The sequence below is a fragment of the Penicillium hordei genome (genome assembly GCF_028827395.1).
Source record: "Penicillium hordei strain IBT 12815 chromosome Unknown utg000003l_segment0_segment0, whole genome shotgun sequence".
Lineage (NCBI taxonomy): Eukaryota > Fungi > Ascomycota > Eurotiomycetes > Eurotiales > Aspergillaceae > Penicillium > Penicillium hordei.
The window spans coordinates 683,437-703,359 of record NW_026623144.1 but is presented as its reverse complement, the minus strand read 5'-3'; the positions used below and the strand labels follow the sequence as shown (position 1 = coordinate 703,359).

Below are 19,923 nucleotides of genomic sequence, written 5' to 3'. Positions count from 1 at the left end.
TATTATAGTGGATATGAGAGTGGACCTGACGCCCTCGGGAGTGGGAAAAATGTGGGGAATGATATTGGCAGTCCAGGTACCCTTAATCCATTGAGCTGATCATAATGTTCTCATTGCTCGCTGTATACATACTCTTAGCAAACATAATCTACCAGTTTGGTTGGGGGAGAAGGATCCAAGGTACACTTAACCTGTCTGTATATCAATTTGCAAACCACTTTATACAGTCAAAGCAGCGATACAGGTGATGTGTAAATAGTCCTATGTGTTAATAGAGGGGAAACAGGCAAGAGCACACCTTCCAAGGTTGGAAGGAAGTATCTATTTTACGTGTACCCGGGCCCTTCTTTCCTATTTGGTCAAAAATCGTCACCCACGCCAGTTTCCCCATAGCCTCAAGCCGCCGGGAAGGTATAAATACCCCATACCCCCAATTCTTTCTCTTTTTCTTTCTTCTCTTCACATCTCTCTGCTGTCTCTCAGCTTTCGCCATGGTCCCCAGTCACCATGACTCAACTACCATAATATCCCCTTACCCCCATTCAATGAATATACACAGGCTTACTTCTTTACAGAATCTCCCCTCACAAATATAAAATATCTACAACAGTATCCCTTTTTCCCTGCTGCTTGTAGACACACTGACCTTTTTTGTTTCTAGACATCCTGATGGTGGGACCATCCGTGGTGTCGACTCTGCACTTTGGGCCTTTTCATCTTGATCATCCATTGTCACCTTGACTGTTGTCCACTATGACCTTGATCCTTCACCATGGTCACTTACCATGGCCATCCATTATGACCACCCATCATGACCACCCAACATGGCAGTCCACCGTGCTCCCGCCACGCCCACCATCATCACATTAACCATCTTGGCCTTTCATCTTGGTCACCATTCATTGTGATAACAAATCACGATGACATTACACCCCTTCCCCCGGTCCAATATATGCTGACTGGTTCCTAGAAACAACCTTGGAGCCCTGATTCGATGGTGGTACCACCCACGGTAACGACAAAATCCACCCTTGGCCCTTACATCTTGACCGACCTTCTGTCTTGACCAATTATTTACAACCACCACCATCATTCATCATGGGTCTTCCAAAAAGATCATGGCAACTTTCCACCACAACACCCCGTTTATTCTTGAATCTGATTTTGAACGTGCTGGGGAGCTTCTCAGGACAGCCCTGATGGCCACTATGAACAATCTACAACAACATCCCTCTATCCCCCATCCACGGTGATAACTATCCACTCCGGGCCTTCCATTTAGACATCCACAATAGTCATCATCCATCATGAGATTGGCCATTGTCTATCATGATCATCGTCCTTCATGACTTTCATCAACCATGACTTTGACATTGATTATGACTACCATTAATACCCTTCCACCGTGCCCACCATCAAACATCAATCAATCACCCACAACCACCACCACAACAACACCAACACCAACACCAACCATCTTGGCCTTTCACCTGGCCTCGTATTTACCAAAAGGAACCCCTCAATATTCACCACGCATTTTGATAACGACCTGTCGCAACCATCCATGACAACCACCATCCACCAACGATGATCATTTATCTTGATAACCTTCCAATTTGACAACGCCGAGAACACTCTTGACGACCACATTGAGACAGCCCTGAATTTATAATACATACCCGTGTAAGATACGGATACGATAATATATATTTACTTATACTAGGCTATACGAATATAGTCTATGTAGACAATTGTTTTACGACTTTAGAAGCATGCAAAACCCTGATACTAAATTGCTAACCATCTCGTCAATTTCAAATTACCGCTCACCCGCCCATACAGCTTCTGAGGACCGTACCGCGATGCACTTCGAAATAAAGCCAGAACGTGCGCCACAATCCAGAACTTTTCAGCTGATCCTTGAAATGAGATTTACCTGGATGGAACCAACCCCCTCGATGAGAAAGAGTAAGATTTCATATCCAGACTAGTACATTGGTATATACTAGTACGCAGAGTCCAATACCAAGACCACTACTACTAGTACAACTGAGAGATTCGGATGTTCCATACGGAGTACAAGGTTTTATGGCTGCCGTCTTTAGTTCAGAGTCCCTCCCTCAAATACAGGGCACCGGGTAACCTGTAGGGCTGGTTTCGATCGTCAGACTAATTCAACACAGCGATAGCGTGCGCGAATAAAACTTGAAATTGAGCCTTCTGCCAGGTACCTGAGACTTTCCGTAGGGTCCATGTGGAGAGTGGAGACAATCCATGAGGCCTGGCCATAAGCAGTACACTAAACAAGGCTTGTATGTATATGCCACAGAATGGCTGCATGGGAGGGTAATGTGGACAGATACGCCCGGTTGATACATCCACGTAGGATTAGAACGCAAACCGAATATAGTTGTATTCTTTGTGGGATCTATCACCATATAGGCTTTGCTAGATGGTGGGCCTATTAGCTGGAAACCAACCCTAGGCGACTCATCTTCTAGATCTATATGCCGGAATGAGGCAAAGATACTATGTACCTACTCAGTGTATCATCTCTTTGAAAATTCGTTTCATCACAAGCTTTTCCGTCTCTACCTCTGACAAAGACAACGGAAATTTCGTTATAGGGAGAGCTAAAGAGAAGCGATATAGCAAAACATCAGCAGACCAAGTCATAGGTATTCAATCGTCATAACCTCCACAGTCTCCACAATCCTGATCATACGTCGAGTTATTGTTCCCTCCATCATAGTAATAGCTATCATAGTCATCCGAAGGCCCGCCAAAATAATAATATCCATAGTCCTCAGTATCCAAGTAACTCTGACTCACATCTTCATGGGAAGTGACCTGACTCTCAGGGGGCGAATACGACCCTGCGTTGTCATCCCCAGTTACCTGAGTGTCGAACGTAGGCAAAGTCGGCACAGACTGGTCATCGTCGCCATCCTCGTTGGTATCTTCAGTTCCATCGACAGGCTGGGGTATCCCAGCCTCTTGGCTCTGATCTTGCACTTGGACTTGGATTTCTCCGTAACTATCAAATTCACTGGACCCAGTCTCAACAGTAGTGGAAGACGGCACATGCTTATCGAAAAGCGTCGAACTCCCAGTTCCCCAGTTCGGTCCACAGCCAGATCCCAGACTAGCTCCCCATGCAGAACCGTATCCCATCCCGGATCCGTATCCGTAACCCGAGGTAGCTCTATATCCAACCCCGGCCCCCGTTGATCCAATCACTGGTCTTGACCCGGACATTGACCTTGACCCAGACCCAGATCCAAATCCAGATCCAGATCCAGATCCAGACCCTGAACCAGATATCTTATGCTTGATTGCATTCTCCAGCTGCTTAAGCGGTTTTGCGATACTAGCTCGCCAATGACGTGAGCTCCCCGTACTTGGCTCGTAGAGGTTAAGGTCAAAGACTCGGTTGTGTTGGGTGCATTGAAAGGTTTTTGTCCTGTTGAAATTGATCAATAAGGGTAGGAGTATGGAGAACCCTGGGAGGGGACGATAAATGTATCCGTGTAGATTGATGTAATAACTCACTCATTAATCTTCATAAAATTCGCATCCGCGATCCCATCTTCAGAGACTTCTTCGAACCCCCCGTGCTTGTCACTTGCGACGAAGTATCGAATAGACTCTATCGGTCCGTTGGTGACTTGGCGCACGAGCTGGATGCAGACGCTCGCTTCGGAGGGCTTAGTGGATCCTGTTAGACTGCTGATTATGGTGAGGGCCCATTTTGTGAATTCGGTGAAGGTTTGCTCGTGTTCGGGATTTGGGAATTTGGTGGGTTGGATGGTGGTGCAGCAGAATAGATGGGTTGCCATTTTGACGGTTTTGGGTTGAATGGTTGTATGAGGAAATGCTTGTAAGGTTGGGGTTAATAGTACGGGGGGTTCATTTTGTTGGGAGGAACAGTGTGTGTGTATGTATCTTTGTGTATGGCTGGTAGGTGAGGTCGTCAGGATGTGATAATTCGACTCCTACCCGATTAGGCAACGGAGCTGTTATTCCCAGGTACGTGGTGCACCAGGGCATAGTTTACGGGTATTACCGGGACAGGAAATACAATCTCACCCAATTTCTACCTGTATATCGTAGTTAAGGTTGAGTTCAAGATATTCCAAGGTTTGTCAAAAGACTATGGCATCCATGATAGGAACCTTGGAAGTTGAAAGATACATCTACATATTATGTTGTGCAGGTCATTCATATGCACGGGGAAAAAACAGTAATCAAAACAGGAATTGATATTATCACTTGCTGTAATGTCAATGGGAAGTCAAAGAAAACTAATATACAAGCACTTTATAACCTCCATAAAATTGCTATATCAAATCACAGATATTCATACACTACTCTCAATCCTTGAACTCATCCAAAATAACATTAGGACTAGAAAAAAACTTAGCCGATGAGCATATTTGAGCTTATTTTTCGTATACTCACTCAGAGTCTTTGATCTGGTATATTTTGCCGTCGTCGATAACATAGCCGGTATTGGTATTCTGGTTCGCCCACGGGCTCTTGATCGTCTCCTCGTGGATAGTGAGGTGATGATCGTGCGGCTTGTCAGGATTGTCGATAGAGATGGTCGTCTCGTCCGTGTGAGGGGCTGGCCAGTAACCCTCGCCGTTAGAGTTGGGTGCCGTCGGCGACTCCTCGTAATAGTAGTTCGGGGAGTCGGTTTGTGGCTCAGGTGCGGACGGCGTGGTGGAGGGCTTCGGAGCCTCGGTTTGTGGCTCAGGTGCGGACGGCTTGGTGGAGGGCTTCGGAGCCTCGGTTTGTGGCTCAGGCGCGGACGGCTTGGTGGAGGGCTTAGGAGCCTCGGTTTGTGGCTCAGGTGCGGACGGCTTGGTGGAGGGTTTAGGAGCCTCGGTTTGTGGCTCAGGTGCGGACGGCTTGGTGGAGGGTTTAGGAGCCTCGGTTTGTGGCTCAGGTGCGGACGGCTTGGTGGAGGGTTTAGGAGCCTCGGTTTGTGGCTCAGGTGCGGACGGCTTGGTGGAGGGCTTCGGCACCGCTGCTTGTGACGGTTGTTGAGACGGTTGTTGAGACGGTTGCGCAGCAGTGGAATCCTTGGTCCCCTTCTTGTTGGTATACAGAGCGCCGTGGCCGCCGACGGTAGCTGTAGTGTTAAGTCCGGTCAAGTCAAGACCCTCGTTGCCAGCGGCATTGCCACTAACGGGCTGGGGGTAGGCTGCGCAGGCGTCGTAGTGGCTCTTCGGGGGAGCGTGCACGGTGTTCGCGAAGGTCTCGGGGGCTTCGATGATGGTGGCCATCAGACCAACTTCGACGTGCCACTCGACGTGGCAGTGCAGCATCCAAACACCTGGGTTATCGGCCTTGAAGCGGATGACGGTGTGACCGTGGTTCTGGACCATGATAGTGTCGCGTCTGATCGGGGTCGCGGAGACGTTGCTCGACAGGCCCGAGTAGTAGCCACCATCGACTGGGGTGCGCTGCAGAACCTGGAACTGGTGACCGTGCAAGTGCCATGGGTGCAGGTTGTTGTGGTGGTTGTTGATGACAATTTCGACGATCTCGTTGTGCTTCAGGATGAAGGGGTTTACTTGGCCGTATACGTCGGGGTTTGAAGAAAATTCGGTACCGACAGTGTTGGCAGTGTATAGAGACGGCACCTTCGGGGCGATATAGGTCTTATTGTTGACAGTGAAGCGAGGAACACCGTCCACCAGCGCGCCGCCGGTCTCCAGAATGATCTGGTGGTCCACGGGCTCGAGCAAGGGCTTGTGGTCTGCTGGTACTAATGTGACATCATCCACAAAGTCCTCATTGAAGTCGATCTCGCCGAAGACGGGAGGCTCGGGCAGGGGCTTGGCCTCGTCGTACACCAACCAGGCGGTGGCATTGGGGTTGTAGTTTTCCGGCATGGTGCGGTTTTCGAAGAAAAACAGCATGTTGACATCCATAGTATCCCAGATAGCAAAGTTCTTACTAGTGTCAGCCTTGGTCTTAATTAAGACACTCATACGCTGGCCAGTTGCAACGCGCAGGAACTTGTCGCCAGCAGGGTAGGGGTCGGTATAGACGCCGTCAACCTCCACAACAGTCATCTCGTGGCCATCAATCACCCAGAAGTGGCCGGGCCAGTTTCCAATGCAGACAATGCGAACAAGATACGTTTTGTTCGGCAGCACCTTGATCTTAGTGTTGGTTGAATCGTTGATCAATGCCGAGTCGGGGAAGGGCTCTTTGCCTTGAGCCACCACGGGCCCACTGAGCAAGTCCGGCATCTCCTGATGGTACCAGTCGCTCAGGGTGAGTGTGAACTCCTCATCGTAGTGGAAAGGAGGGTTAGGGTCGTGGACAACCAAAACACCACGCAATCCATCGGGAAACTGGCCCGCGTTGTGTGAGTGATACCAGTATGTTCCGGCTTCGTTGACCTATGCTGTAATTAGAACATGTTCATATTTCTGGCCCGGGGTTCTACCTACATCGAAATGATATTGCATTTGCGAGCCGGGAGGAAGTGGGCACTGGGTGACTCCAACCGCGCCATCCATAACACCACTGCCCTGCTGGTGCATGCCATGCCAGTGGATAGCCGTGGACTCGTTTCCAAGACCGTTGTAGACATCGACGATCAGTTGGTCGCCCACGGTCACGTCAATCTGTGGGCAGGGCCATTGGCCATTGATACCAATGATCGGGCGCTCATACCCATCCGGGCCAGCATTTACCCAAGTGAGATTCCAATTGAGGTAGACGTCCTTGGCTGCGGCTAGACCAACCCAAGTGGCCAGCGCAAACAAACTTAACTTGGCCATATTGGCAGTATTCAAAAGAGTGAAAAACGGCCGAATCAAAAGGATAGTCAAATCCTCCAAGTATTCGAGGTTGGGTTAACTAGAAAGCAAAAAAAAAAAAGAGAAAGAAAGAAAGAAAGAAACACAAGGTGAAAAACGTGGTTGTCGAAATGGGCGCAGGTCGGCCGCTGTGCTAGATGTCGAAAGGAAGAAACATAGAACATGGAAAGCGAGCCTCTTTAACAACGATACAAAAAAAAAACAGTCCTGTCGATCTGCAGGGGCCTGAGTATGTTGCCTGGATCGGATCCCATTTCCACGCTCGCGGATGTGGCACAGGCCGTGCCTTCATTCATGAATTCAAGGACTGGGATAATAAAGCGCATAGTAGAGCAATATCGAGCGCGACCTTTCCGTTCCCTTTGTTTTTGTTTGTTCAAGAATGCTCTGGGCTCGGAAGGGCGGAATGTAGATAATTCACCTAGCTCGGGGGTGGTTCCTGAACCGGCGCGCAAGGGGTACATACCGAATCATATTCGAGTCGACGGACCTCGTTTGCAATAAACATAGGTATAGACTTCAGTTCTATTATTGAATCGAACTGTTATACGACATTGACATCTTTGATAGTTCTAATAGATTGTGGAGTATCAGGATGATCGACGATATAAGCATCTTTAGCGAGTTATATAAACTCGAAGGAATCAGTGATATCAGGTTTTGTCTTCAACTTCTAATATCAATTGTACGCGTTAGCTCGTCGGTTTAGGTTATCGGAAATAACTAACTAGTTGACTAACTAGGGGAGCCAGACAACCCTAAGTCCAACATGATTTCCGATATAAAGATAGAAGGTATACAAAGTAAACAAAGTCTAGGTGAATATGTATAAAGTCCACAGGATCAACAAGGTCTCGTAAATCACCACTAATTTCCCTTATATAAAAATTAATTTCCGTCCCTTGGTGCAACCCGATAAGGCTCAGACACGGGTATTCCCAATCGGGCCACGCTGACGTTGCACTGAAATCTCTTTCGTCGCCTCTCCAGGGCTGCTACAGCGGCAAAAGGAAAAAAAAGAACACCCCTATAGCCTTGTAAGAGGCCAGTGCATCAGGTCATAGGGTCCAGGGTCGTTATCTTGAATCTTGAATAACAAGCCACTTAGACAATTATCCCCAGAAAAGCGGGAGATTTGCAATCTGGAGATGTTTTCCTAGAATCAGACGAATCAACTACCCTGTATGTCTTTCCCTTATATGTATATATGATCCCATGGGATCGACAGATGATCTATGTGACGATGTGATAGCAGTCCGCTCGGAAAGCATCGGCGTAAAAAGAGAGCTAAGGCCCCCCCACAAAAAGGGCCCAGGAACAAGGTGCGTGTCCGTGCGAGATTAAAAGAAGAACTGTGTCTGATAAGCTGTGGAGTCCCAAAAAAAAATGAAGAGATTTAGTTAAGTCATTTGTTTTAGTTGAAGATAAGTGCGAGAAAATTATGAGGGGGGAAAAGTTGGGAGTAAGAAGAGAGGGGTTGCCCACTTGGACTTCTTTTTCAAACTTCTTTTTTTTTCTTTTTTTTCCTTCTCTCTCCAGAATCTTAAGAATCCTAAGATTTTAATATACTTTAAAACATCCATGCAAATCTTCACTGCCACTGACGACATATGTTGATGGCGCTTCCTTGCTCCAAATAGCATCATCGAGCCTCAATGGCGTAATAGGACCTTGATTCACCAAATCCTCAAAAAGGCACATCTACTACATCTTCTCGCTTGCTCCAAGGCTAAATAACTCATGATATGGATCAATCAATGACTCTCATCGATGCACAAGTGCACTTCCTAGTGAGTCATCCATGCTACTTGTCTACTACCTGCTAATCCAATAATTAGGAGGAATGTGTGGTACTGGTACACATCCCATTGGAGCTGTACCCGTACTTTTTAAAGTCGGTTCTAAGACTCATTTTTGATGAAATTCCACCACTGGAAGATGAGAAAGATGATGCTTCATTTGATGATTTCGAAAACACTTCCGAGTATGACTCGGCGTTTAAACCACCTGCATTCATGAACGTCTCTATCACTCCAGTAGAAGTCTCTGTCATGTGTCCTAGACGTCTGGTCGATAAATACTTCGTCCCGGTCATGGACCAACTCGACCAATTGGATGACTCACTCCGATCCCGTCTGATCGTGAGTGAAAATGACTATATCGCCATGCAAGTCCTCGGCGAAGGCCTCGAGGCCGGCAAACGAGTCTTGGAATTAACCAGTCCACTTGCCCTGGCAGGCATGTATGTGACCTCCCAATACCTCACCTATATATATATCTATATATATATATATTTAAACATACATACTAACCTTCCCAAAGCTCCATCTTCTTCATCTCAACCTACTTCTCCGACTACATCGTAGTCCCCAAACAAAGCAAAGCAAGCGTGATATCCGCGCTAGAAAAAAGAGGCTTCCAATTCAACAACGCCTCAGCAGCCTTCATCACAAACCCGCTGAGCCCAACAATCGAAAGAAGACTTAGCGACCTCGTCCCACCGGGAACACCGCCGCCCTCAACCCTAGGCGAACTCCAAACCCGCACCTTCAACAACCTCCGAAAACACCAAATCACCCCTTCCGTAGACGACTCCCTCCGTCTAGTCCAGTGCGCAGCCCACCATGAATACCACAGCCAAGAATCATCAATGTCCATCCTCCGCGACGCCCTAACCACAGTCCTCCTCGTCGACGAACCCCGCTTCCTATCGCTAACCCTCGCAGCACTCGACCCAGCAGCCTCCCTCCTGCTAGAAAAGCGTCTCCTCCCCCGCTTCGCCCGCCAATCTATCTCTTCAGGAGGAACACGCGTCTACGAAGATGGCTCCGGTCTTCTCCTCGGCTCAAAGGAAGACCATCTAGTCCCAATCACCCTAGATCTCCGCGACCTGCCCCTCGAAGCATCCGGCATCGTCTGCGGCGTCGCAGGCCGTCTCGCAGCCGCAGCTGCAGTCCCAGTCTCGTCGCGTGCTGGTTCCATCAGCAATGGGTCCAGCAGCATCGTCGGCTCCGTACCTGGACTATTTGATTCTTTCGGGACTCGTCTTGCGGCACTCTCTATCGATAAATCATCCACCTCCGCCCCCTCTCATGCATTGCAGCCCTTGCCGCACTCGACGCATCATCTACAACCTGATGTGGATGTTGCCGACGCGGTTGAGATTAGCTTCTTGAGTACTGCTCGTGCGGGCACGATTATTGTTGGTGAGGATGAGCTTAGGAGGGCTATTGATGCGCTTGAGGAGGAGAAGATGCAGTCGCCTAGGCTTGATGGGTTTGGGTTTGAGTCGCGGACTCCGCCGGATAGTCCGCAGCATCGACATTGAGTGTGGGGGTTTTGTGGTGATTTCATAGTGACTAGCGCCTTGATATGACTTATGTTTTGATGTGTGCATGTGTTGATGTGGCGTCTGAGGAAGCAAAAGTTTGTTTGCTTTTATATTTGTATGAATAATATTACTTTATGGGTCATGACTTGGTCGAGTTTTCTATTACTATGGGTATGTTACTTATATGTCAATCTGAGATTTTGTTATAAAATATCAATAGTTGTCAGTTTGTGGATATATATACCTAGAGCAGCGCCGCCATCCACAATTTTTATCTAATATTTTTCAAGAAGACACACAAGACACAAAACAGAAAAAGGCAAGATGATTATCAAATTAATTTCGTGTCTCATTATTAATATAACAGTGTTGGGCATATATACAGGTCCAATGCTCCTAGCTCTAGGGCGAAAACTTGCACCGACGTAAATATCCGCTGGTCTGTAGGTTTACCTAACTTCTCCCCTAGCCTTGTCCAAAATAGCCGTATTCCCCAGATTGCAATTAAGACATGTCCATAGTCAACCCTTAAAAGTCTCAGGTTGAACGGAAATTGTGAGAGGGCAGCAAGATCGCTATAGACTTGGCTAGTCCATACCGGATTCCATTCTCCTTGTTTCGGTAGGTAGCATAATGTGGCGTGTAGTAGTTCAAGAACTGCGACATTGGATGTCGGCACGAGAGGAGGACGTCACCCCGTCATGATAGTCCATGTCCGAGACCTTGTCTAAGACATCCAGAACAAATGACCCAAATTCATCCATAGACCCTGACAGTACCTTAATAACAACAGTCAGCACAGGTACCCCAACCTCCCCAAAAAAGCACCATACAACATAGTACTTACCATCAGAACACCCAGCAGCCCAATCCCCAACACCCTCATTCCACGCCACACAACTAACAGCCTTAACATTCTCCCCAACAGGCGCAGCAGCAATAACCTCCCCCTTAACAACATCCCAAGCAAACGCCGCAGCCCCACCCGTCCCCTCCTCACTCCCACTCAGCACAACCGCATCCCCCATCGCAAAAACGGAACGCACCCGCAGCTCCGAATTCCGATACGAATGCCGCGGTTTCCCAATACCACCCGCAACCGTCTTCTCCCCCGAAAACGCATTAAGAACCTTGCCATCCATCCGGTCCAGTAAGCGGATATACCCGTCCAACGTTGAAACCAACAGCGCATTCCCGTCGCTCGAGCAGCGCACGCTCGTCACGGGATGCGCGAGCACGTCGACAGTAGTTTTTCCTGTTCGCACGTCATAGATCCGTGCGTGGCCGTCGTAGCTGCCGCTTGCTATTGAATAGGATCCCATGTGTACGTGTAGTGTTGAGACGGTGTCGGTTGCTTCAGTGAGGGTTTGGATGGGTTTGTAACTTGAAGACCGGGTATCCCAGAGGTTGATCGTTGTATCTGCGCTGCCTGGAAGAAGAGAGAAAGTAATGTTAGTTCTGGATGCCAGGTGGGAAAGGGGGGGGGGGGGGGGGGGAGGTTACCGGTTACTACGACGGAGTCACCATCGCCGGCAAATTGCACGGCTTCGACTCGGCTGTTGTGGCCTGACCATCGTTTGGTCGTGATGCCTTGCTCGACATCCCAGAGGAAGACTTGGCGATCGCCTCCTACGCTGGCGAAGCGCGCATTGTCGGCTGCGACGGCGATGTCCAGGACGGAGTAGCCATGCGCTTCGTATTTTTGGATAGGGGTTATGGTCTCGGCTGTGGTCGGGCTGTTGGAGTTGTTTGGAACTGCGCGCGAAAGGTGGACTGCTCGGTCTGAGGAACCTGTGAGGATGTAGGTGCCGCCGGAGCTTGAGAAGGTTACCGCGTTGACGGGGCCTGGAAGGTGTTAGCGCTTGGGTTTTGGAGGGGATTAGGAGTTGAACGGCTTCTGGGTATGTCCAAAGCTTACCATTGTGTGTTTTAAGGGTATGGATATGTCTGGTTGGGAATATTGTCCGGGGCATGGCCGTTGAGTTGGTGGAGAGAAGGAATTGGCGGAGTTTAGAGAATGCGGGATGGAGCTCGGAGCTTCAACTTCTAAGTCCCACTTAGAGAACAGTCAAGAGTGGGGGAAAAAAGCTAGAAATTACTACTCTGTACTTTACTTTGAATCTATTGAGTTCGCAAGAATTAATTCTGTATTTCATACGGAATACAGAAGAAGTTATTATCAAGGTTGTAGACACACCATCGCTAGCTACCAGCGGTAAATGGATATAACAAACAAAACGAACCAAGCACTCAGACAAAGGTGCTTCCAAGCGCGAACGGCAAGACATAGGGTACTCAAAAGAGAAGAAAAAACAAGAGCATGGTTCGACTACTCCCCTTTTGAACGATCCGGGTCGACTCCCGGTAAAATTGCAACATCCTAACGACGTCCGTGGCTGCGGGTGCTGGAACCCTGTAGACCCTCGATCTCCTGCTCGAGGGATTTGATACTGTGATCGATTAGCAATGTATCCACATAAACAATAGTCCGGAACATACGCTGCATGGGTAGCCTCCAGATCCTTGTTGAGGCGGTCGCGCTCTGAGATGAGCTTCTGCTCCCACTGGCGGAAACGTTGCTCCTCGACCTTGACCTGCTCGGTGAAGCGCTTGCGCAGAGTCTCTTCTTCCTCCTTGAACTTGGGGTTGTCGAGTTTGCGTGGCCGGGCCTCGCCAAACTTGCGGGTCTCCATCTGCTGGGCACGGTAGGCCTCGTAGTGCGATTCTTCCGTGGTGTGAATAAGGTCGAGCATGTGGGTGCGGATCAGGATCGAGCGGAGCTTCTTGAAGTCGCAGTGGTCCTCGTTCTCCACCTCGGCGACACCCCAAGCGTACTGACGACCCTTGACAACACGACCATCGTTGGCTTTGACATCCTTCTCGGAACCGATGACGGCGAAAGGCATGGCGGCCATAAGGCTGCGGGCGTGGGAAGCAGCGTGCTCGTCGTCCTCCTCGACGGGCGGGGAGTAAATCTTGATGCCCTGGGCCTCGATCACAGCGCGGATCTGATCACCTGTTAGTCCGGATTCTCGACTCTCCTCGTGCACTCATTCCACTCACTCTATCCTTGTAGCGCACTAGATCCGCGTGGCTCAGGGTATCGGCCTTGGCAACAACAGGGATCAGGTTGACACGGGAGCTCAGGCGCTTCATCACCTCGATATCGAGAGGCTTCAAGGTGTGTCCGGTGGGGCGGATGAAGTACAGACAGGCGTGCACACGCATGTCGATCTTGTCGGTTCGGCGGGGCTGCTGCTCCTGGAGCATGTACGACTCGTGCTGGTCATCCAGGAACTCGATAATGGGTTGCCATGAATCACGGTTGTTCACGTAGTCTCCGAAGCCAGGGGTATCAATAACGGTGAGGCGGACTAGAAAATCGATAACTCATTAGCCGTCGAAACCCCTCCCCCAACACGAGAGTATCTGGGTCGCACCTTTGAAGAACTTCTCTTCGAGCTCAGCCTTGGTAATCTCAATCTCCACAGTTCGGTCGACCTGCTTCTGGTGGCGGCGCTTGTGATCGGCATAGTTCTTAATGGTGGTGGAGAAAAGGGTGTTGATGAAGGTCGTCTTTCCCAATCCCGACTCTCCGGCAACCTGATCGAAGCACCGTTAGCATCAGCATGCGCGGAGCATTTTCCTCCTGTGGAACACACCATAATAGTGAAGGCTGCACCCCGCTTCGCGACAATCTTGTGACTATACAAGCTTGATTAGAATCTTTCCTCGTATCCACCGTAATCATTCAAAGGTACACACCGCTGGTTGGGGAGCTATATCAAAAATGGCGGGTTAGCTTCAAGATATCATAAGGGAGATGCCGGCGTTCCGAATAGCTTACGTTGGCAATGCCAATCGGCGTGGCGGTCTCTGAGGTCGACATGGTGGGTTATAGGGGGGGGGGAATTAAAAACAATTGGGAATCAACACAAAAAAAGAAGATGAAGAAGAGGGCCCTGGTGTAGAATACCAGAATTGAGAAGAGATGACAGGTCGACTCCTGAGGAGAAAAAAAGGGAAAAGGAGGAACGAATGTAAAATCGGATGTCTCTCGAACTGCCCGTCGCTGCTTCCCCCTGAATCTCCTTTCGTTTTCTGGAGTATACACTCGCCTTGCCTATCTGGGTTTAGTCTGGGGGACTAGTCCTGATTGGGATCGGAATCGGGGCATGGATGATCCGAAGGCTCTTATCACAGTAGCTGGTGGAATTATCTCTAATTTTTTGATCTTTGAGATCGCCGACAGCCAAAATGAAGACAGACTTCAAGGTATGTACTAAGCGTGGATTGTTGATCGCATGCAATTACAAGCAAGCCTTGATTATTAAGTTTCATACTAACACCCTCAATTTTAGTTCTCCAACCTTTTGGGGACGGTATATCGCAAAGGAAATCTTCTCTTTACTCCCGATGGCACATGCTTGCTTTCGCCAGTAGGCAATCGAGTCTCGGTCTTTGATCTGGTACAGTATGTGTCGCCTGGTGTTTCTTCGTTTTGTGGTTTGGAAACCAGTGCGCTCACAATTAATTGTATAGAAATACTTCTTATACCCTGCCTTTTTCGCACCGTACAAACATCGACCGCCTCGATCTTTCGCCCAAGGGTAATCTTCTGTTGACCGTGGATGAAAATGGTCGCGCAATTTTGACCAATTTCCAACGGCGCATCGCCATTCACCACTTTTCATTCAAAGGACGAGTGTCCGCTCTCAAATTCTCCCCGTCCGGCCGACATTTCGCTGTCGGCGTCGGAAGACGCCTGCAAATCTGGCAGACACCCTCTACCCCCGGCACCGAAACCAATGGCGAGATTGAATTTGCACCCTTCGTTCTACACAGGGATCTTGCTGCCCACTTTGACAACATCGAAAGTGTCGAATGGTCCAGCGATTCGCGCTTCTTGCTCACTGCCGCCAAGGATTTGACGGCGCGAGTATGGAGCATGGATCCAGAAGAAGGTTTCGAGCCGACCACTTTGGCGGGACACAGACAGGGTGTGGTGGCTGCCTATTTCAATGCGACACAAGAAGTGGTAGGTGCTTCCTGGAAATTGGTTCTGGAAATACCTTACTAATTTTTATCCATAGATTTACACTGTCAGCCAAGATGGTGCACTCTTCCGCTGGGAGTATGTCACGAAAAAAGACGAGGAAACTATGGAGGACATTTCCGATGCCCGATGGAGGATCGTCAAAAAGGATTTCTTCATGCAGAATGACGCCAAGGTCAACTGTGCTGCGTTCCATGCGCCAACAAACCTCCTGGTGGTAGGGTTTTCAAACGGTCTATTCGGGCTCTACGACCTACCAGAGTTCAATATGATCCATCAATTGAGGTACGTTAGTTTGTGACACCCTCCCTTCCACAGTGGCTAACATCTCCCCCTCTAGTGTCTCTCAGAGCAATATCGATGTTGTGACAATCAACAAATCAGGCGAGTGGCTAGCATTCGGATCCTCTAAGCATGGTCAGTTGCTGGTGTGGGAATGGCAGTCCGAGTCATATATCCTCAAACAACAAGGTCACCTTGATTCTATGAACGCCCTCGCATATTCACCGGATGGTCAGAGAATTGTCACGGCTGCCGATGACGGTAAAATCAAGGTTTGGGATGTCAAATCAGGCTTCTGCATTGTCACTTTTACGGAACACACCAGTGGAGTGACCGCATGTCAATTTGCGAAGAAGGGAAGTGTGTTGTTCACGGCATCTTTGGACGGTTCTATCCGTGCCTGGGATCTCATTCGCTACCGTAACTTCCGAACATTCACAGCGCCATCCCGTCTGTCATTCTCCTCGTTGGCCGTGGATCCCAGTGGAGAAGTGATCTGTGCCGGTTCACCGGACTCTTTCGACATTCACGTCTGGTCAGTGCAGACTGGTCAATTGCTTGATCAGCTCTCCGGCCACGAGGGTCCGGTTTCCAGTCTTGCTTTCGCTGCCGATGGCAACCACCTTGTCAGTGGAAGTTGGGATCACACAGTTCGCATCTGGAGCATCTTCGGCCGGTCACAGACCAGTGAACCTCTCCAGCTTATGTCAGACATTCTCAGTGTGGCGTTCCGCCCAGATGGGCAACAAGTCGCTGCATCCACCCTAGACGGTCAGCTTTCCTTCTGGTCCGTTGAGGATGCTGTGCAACAAGGAGGTGTTGACGGTCGCCGTGACGTCTCTGGAGGACGCCGAGTGGCCGACCGCCGTACTGCTGCCAATGCTGCAGGCACCAAGTCTTTCAACCGAATCACATACAGCGCAGATGGTAGCTGCATTCTGGCCGGTGGCAACAGCAAGTATATCTGCTTGTATGATGTCGGAACCGGGTCATTGATCAAGAAGTTCACCGTCTCCGTCAACACCTCGATCGATGGTACCCAGGAGTTCCTGAGCAGTCGTGACATGACTGAAGCTGGTCCCCGTGCTCTTATTGACGAGACCGGCGAGGCTTCTGACCACGAGGATCGGGTTGATAGCACCCTTCCTGGCGCAAGACGCGGTGATGCCGGTGCGCGCACCACACGCCCAGAAGTCCGCGTGACATCTGTGGATTTCGCACCGACTGGACGAGCATTCTGTGCCGCCTCTACCGAAGGTCTCCTTGTTTACAGCCTGGATACTGACTTCGTCTTTGATCCCTATGATCTGGACATCACAATCACACCATCCAGCATCATTGCCACACTAGACGCTGCCAAGGCAGCCGCCACATCCGACACTGTGGACGAGGAGAATACCTTCCTCAAAGCTCTTATCATGGCCTTCCGATTGAACGAACAAAAGCTACTTCGTGTCGTATATGAAGCGATCCCTCCGTCAGATATTCCCCATGTGGTTCGGTCCGTGCCCTCCGTCTATTTACCTCGCCTTCTCCGATTCGTCGCACATGCCGCCGAAGAAACTCCCCATCTTGAGTTCAACCTCATGTGGATCGAGTCTTTGTTCAGCAGCCATGGTCGCTACTTCAAAGATAACACAGGTACATTCGCAACCGAGCTTCGTGCCGTCCAGCGTGCTGTCGATGACATCCGTGAAAATCTGAAGCGGTTGACGGAAAAGAACCTTTACGATCTCAACTACCTGCTCTCGAAGCCTGTTCTTGGAAACAAGAAGACTAGCAGTGCTTTGTTAGCCATGGAAACCGAGGATGCTGAGGTTCCTGATGATCAGATGGTCGATGCTGACGACGGAGAGGGTGACTGGGTTGGCTTTGAATGATTTCTATGGGGTTTTCTTCGTGTATGTCTACTTGCATCTGAGCCAGGCGTTTTGTATATAGCAAAGACCAAAAAAGGGAAATAGATAGAGAGGTCTTTGCCGGCCTTGTGTGAATAATATACTCCAAGTTCCGCTCTCTGAGACCTCAAACGGACCCTTTGTCCATCTTTTCGCCTTTAGCAAACGCCCTTTTTTTTAAAAAAAAATAAGGTCTTACTTCCTAATACTATCCGACTGTCTCCTGTGCCACCCTCTCATTACTTTTCTTACTCTTTCTTACCACCCAACAACTTCCTTAATCTCCCCGGTTCCAATATCCCGGACAATCCAAGCCTCCGGAGAATCATTTATCTAAGTACCTTCCTCCATCCGCTGTAAAAAATAAGATTCCATCATCAGCGTGAAGATGACCGGCCTACCCTTCTGGCCTCTCGTTGGGGTGTTGGTTGTAGTGCTCTATCTCCTTCGACGACCATCAGTTTCCAGTTTGAAACATATCCCAACTGTCAAGTACAATGCGTATCTACCGGACTTCATCAATCGATTCATCTACTATCCCAAAGCTGCTTCGATGATCAGTGAAGGGTATGAAAAGGTGTGTACTATACTGAAAAACAGTCGTTCACCTTATTGATATCCGCAATCTTTAGTACAAGGATACTCCATTTCGCCTGCTCACCGGCGATGGAGAAGTCATCGTCTTGCCAGTGAAATATCAGGATGAACTGAGACATCTTCCTCCTTCGAAACTCAGTTCTCTACATGCCCAATATGAAGTAATCTCATGAGCTTATCTGTGCTACGTTACGTTGAGAGGTTGGAGCTGATATACGACTTGACAGAACGCGTTGGGTCAATATACCAACATCATCATCAACACTCTTTTACCTTCTATGACCGTGCGGAAAAAGTTGACGCCAAGTCTAAGTACTGACCTCACTTGCTTTTCGTATTTCCGACCTCATGCAATTCTAGAGAATTAATATATATCAAACCGTACAGGCCATGTCGTCCCCGGTATCATCAATGAGCTACGAGCAGCATTCGACACTGCCCTCCCAGGATGTGAAGGTGTGATATGCGAACGCTACTTTGTGGGACCACGCAGGCGAAGACTCGGATACTGACAGATACGTACCGAACACAGACAACTGGATTCGAATCAACCCATGCGAGATGTTCACCCAACTAATCGCCCTCTCGACATCCCGCATGATGGCCGGTGACGTCCTCCGCGAAAACAAAGAATGGCTCAACGTCGCAAGCAACTACGCCGTGAACGTGGGAATCACCATTCTCCTCCTCCGTCCAGTCCCCAAATACCTCCGTCCCATCGTAGCGCCCTTCCTCCCCAGCGTCCGGACAATGAAGAAGCAGTTGCGCTACGCGAAAGACCTCTTTATTCCGATGATTTATGAGCGCAGGCTGGCACAGCAGGCTAAAGATCCCAATTATACCAAGCCAGACGACTTCTTGCAGTGGATGATGGATCTGGGTGAGGAAAGGGGTGAGGAACTCGAACCGGATACCCTGGCGCATCACATGCTACTTTTGGTCACACTGGCTGTTACGCACACAAGCACGATGGCCTTGTGCCACTGTCTCTTTGATTTGGTTACTAGACCCGAATACATTGAGCCCCTGCGCGAGGAAATGAGCCGGACTCTACCTGATGGCTGGTATAACGCGACTCAGGTGGCGCTCAAGGAGCAGTCTCGTCTGGACAGCTTCTTGCGCGAATCTCAACGTTTTGCTCCGCCTGGTGAATGTGAGTATTGCGGATATCTTCCTATGGATGCACCATATAATGAGTCGGAGGCAGGTTTGTGATTCGATATCGTGTCTCTAAACTAACCTACCTGCGTCGTCCAGTGAACTTCCACCGTATCGTCAAAGAACCCATCACGCTCCATGATGGCCTCGTTCTTCCAGTAGAAACACATGTCTGTTTCGCTGCCGGTCCGATTAGCAAAGACGCCGCCTTCATCAAAAACCCAATGACCTTCGACGGGTTCCGCTGGTGTCATAACCCTGGGGACCGATTTGTTCTGACTCCTGAGCTAGCAAAGTCCGATGCCATGCCGAATGGTGCTGGCGAGGATATGCAAGCCGAGAAGACCCTGTCTGGCGCCCATTTTGTTTCTATCACCAACACTAATATGCATTTCGGGTACGGCCTCCAGGCATGTCCTGGTCGGTTCTTCGCGGCGAATACTCTGAAGGCGATCTTGAGTCGCATTATTCTTGACTACGAGTTCAAGTTTGTTCATGATCTGGATGGGAAGAGACCCCGTAACCTTGTAGTTGGGGAGCATATTCTTCCGAATATGACCACTGAGATGCTGTTTCGGAAAAGGCCCATTGGGCTTTGAGTAGTGGGGGAGACTTGGAGACTTTCGGAGAATGTTGCTGGTTAGGGCTACCAGAGGTCAGTGCGCAATGTCATACTCAATTTATCTACATGTTGCGGTTCTTCTTTATGTCTGAAATATCCCAGACGGGGAAATACGAGGATCGAGTTTGGTTTCAATT

The 19,923-nt window shown here is 49.3% G+C and overlaps 7 protein-coding genes across 7 annotated transcripts; 3 read left to right on the top strand and 4 right to left on the bottom strand.

The window, feature by feature from the left end:
• Window positions 1-2,682: 2,682 nt before the first annotated feature.
• On the bottom strand, window positions 2,683-3,839 carry N7537_005508 (uncharacterized protein; the record flags this gene model as incomplete). Its single annotated transcript, XM_056896565.1, has 2 exons — window positions 2,683-3,463; window positions 3,553-3,839. The coding sequence occupies 2 exons, from the start codon at window positions 3,837-3,839 to the stop codon at window positions 2,683-2,685; spliced, it is 1,068 nt and encodes a 355-aa protein (XP_056752350.1).
• A 534-nt stretch (window positions 3,840-4,373) lies between these two features.
• Window positions 4,374-6,803, bottom strand: abr1 (multicopper oxidase abr1; the record flags this gene model as incomplete). The annotated part of the gene is made up of 3 exons (XM_056896564.1): window positions 4,374-4,407; window positions 4,462-6,419; window positions 6,471-6,803. 3 exons carry the CDS (start codon window positions 6,801-6,803, stop codon window positions 4,374-4,376), a joined length of 2,325 nt encoding a protein of 774 aa, XP_056752349.1.
• A 1,796-nt stretch (window positions 6,804-8,599) lies between these two features.
• Window positions 8,600-10,170, top strand: N7537_005506 (ACT domain-containing protein; the record flags this gene model as incomplete). Its single annotated transcript, XM_056896563.1, has 3 exons — window positions 8,600-8,632; window positions 8,681-9,084; window positions 9,165-10,170. The coding sequence occupies 3 exons, from the start codon at window positions 8,600-8,602 to the stop codon at window positions 10,168-10,170; spliced, it is 1,443 nt and encodes a 480-aa protein (XP_056752348.1).
• A 653-nt stretch (window positions 10,171-10,823) lies between these two features.
• N7537_005505 (WD40 repeat domain-containing protein) lies at window positions 10,824-12,146 on the bottom strand (the record flags this gene model as incomplete). Its single annotated transcript, XM_056896562.1, has 4 exons — window positions 10,824-10,942; window positions 11,021-11,602; window positions 11,677-12,018; window positions 12,092-12,146. The coding sequence occupies 4 exons, from the start codon at window positions 12,144-12,146 to the stop codon at window positions 10,824-10,826; spliced, it is 1,098 nt and encodes a 365-aa protein (XP_056752347.1).
• Window positions 12,147-12,553: 407 nt separating this feature from the next.
• aspC (septin CDC12) lies at window positions 12,554-14,062 on the bottom strand (the record flags this gene model as incomplete). The annotated part of the gene is made up of 7 exons (XM_056896561.1): window positions 12,554-12,623; window positions 12,673-13,181; window positions 13,237-13,547; window positions 13,614-13,776; window positions 13,836-13,878; window positions 13,939-13,952; window positions 14,021-14,062. The coding sequence occupies 7 exons, from the start codon at window positions 14,060-14,062 to the stop codon at window positions 12,554-12,556; spliced, it is 1,152 nt and encodes a 383-aa protein (XP_056752346.1).
• Window positions 14,063-14,418: 356 nt separating this feature from the next.
• N7537_005503 (snoRNA-binding rRNA-processing protein PWP2) lies at window positions 14,419-17,391 on the top strand (the record flags this gene model as incomplete). Its single annotated transcript, XM_056896560.1, has 5 exons — window positions 14,419-14,448; window positions 14,535-14,647; window positions 14,716-15,211; window positions 15,267-15,514; window positions 15,570-17,391. Exons 1-5 carry the CDS (start codon window positions 14,431-14,433, stop codon window positions 17,389-17,391), a joined length of 2,697 nt encoding a protein of 898 aa, XP_056752345.1. The 5' UTR covers window positions 14,419-14,430.
• Window positions 17,392-17,797: 406 nt separating this feature from the next.
• Window positions 17,798-19,763, top strand: N7537_005502 (cytochrome P450; the record flags this gene model as incomplete). The annotated part of the gene is made up of 6 exons (XM_056896559.1): window positions 17,798-17,986; window positions 18,042-18,167; window positions 18,234-18,318; window positions 18,394-18,462; window positions 18,539-19,159; window positions 19,264-19,763. The coding sequence occupies 6 exons, from the start codon at window positions 17,798-17,800 to the stop codon at window positions 19,761-19,763; spliced, it is 1,590 nt and encodes a 529-aa protein (XP_056752344.1).
• Window positions 19,764-19,923: the final 160 nt, after the last annotated feature.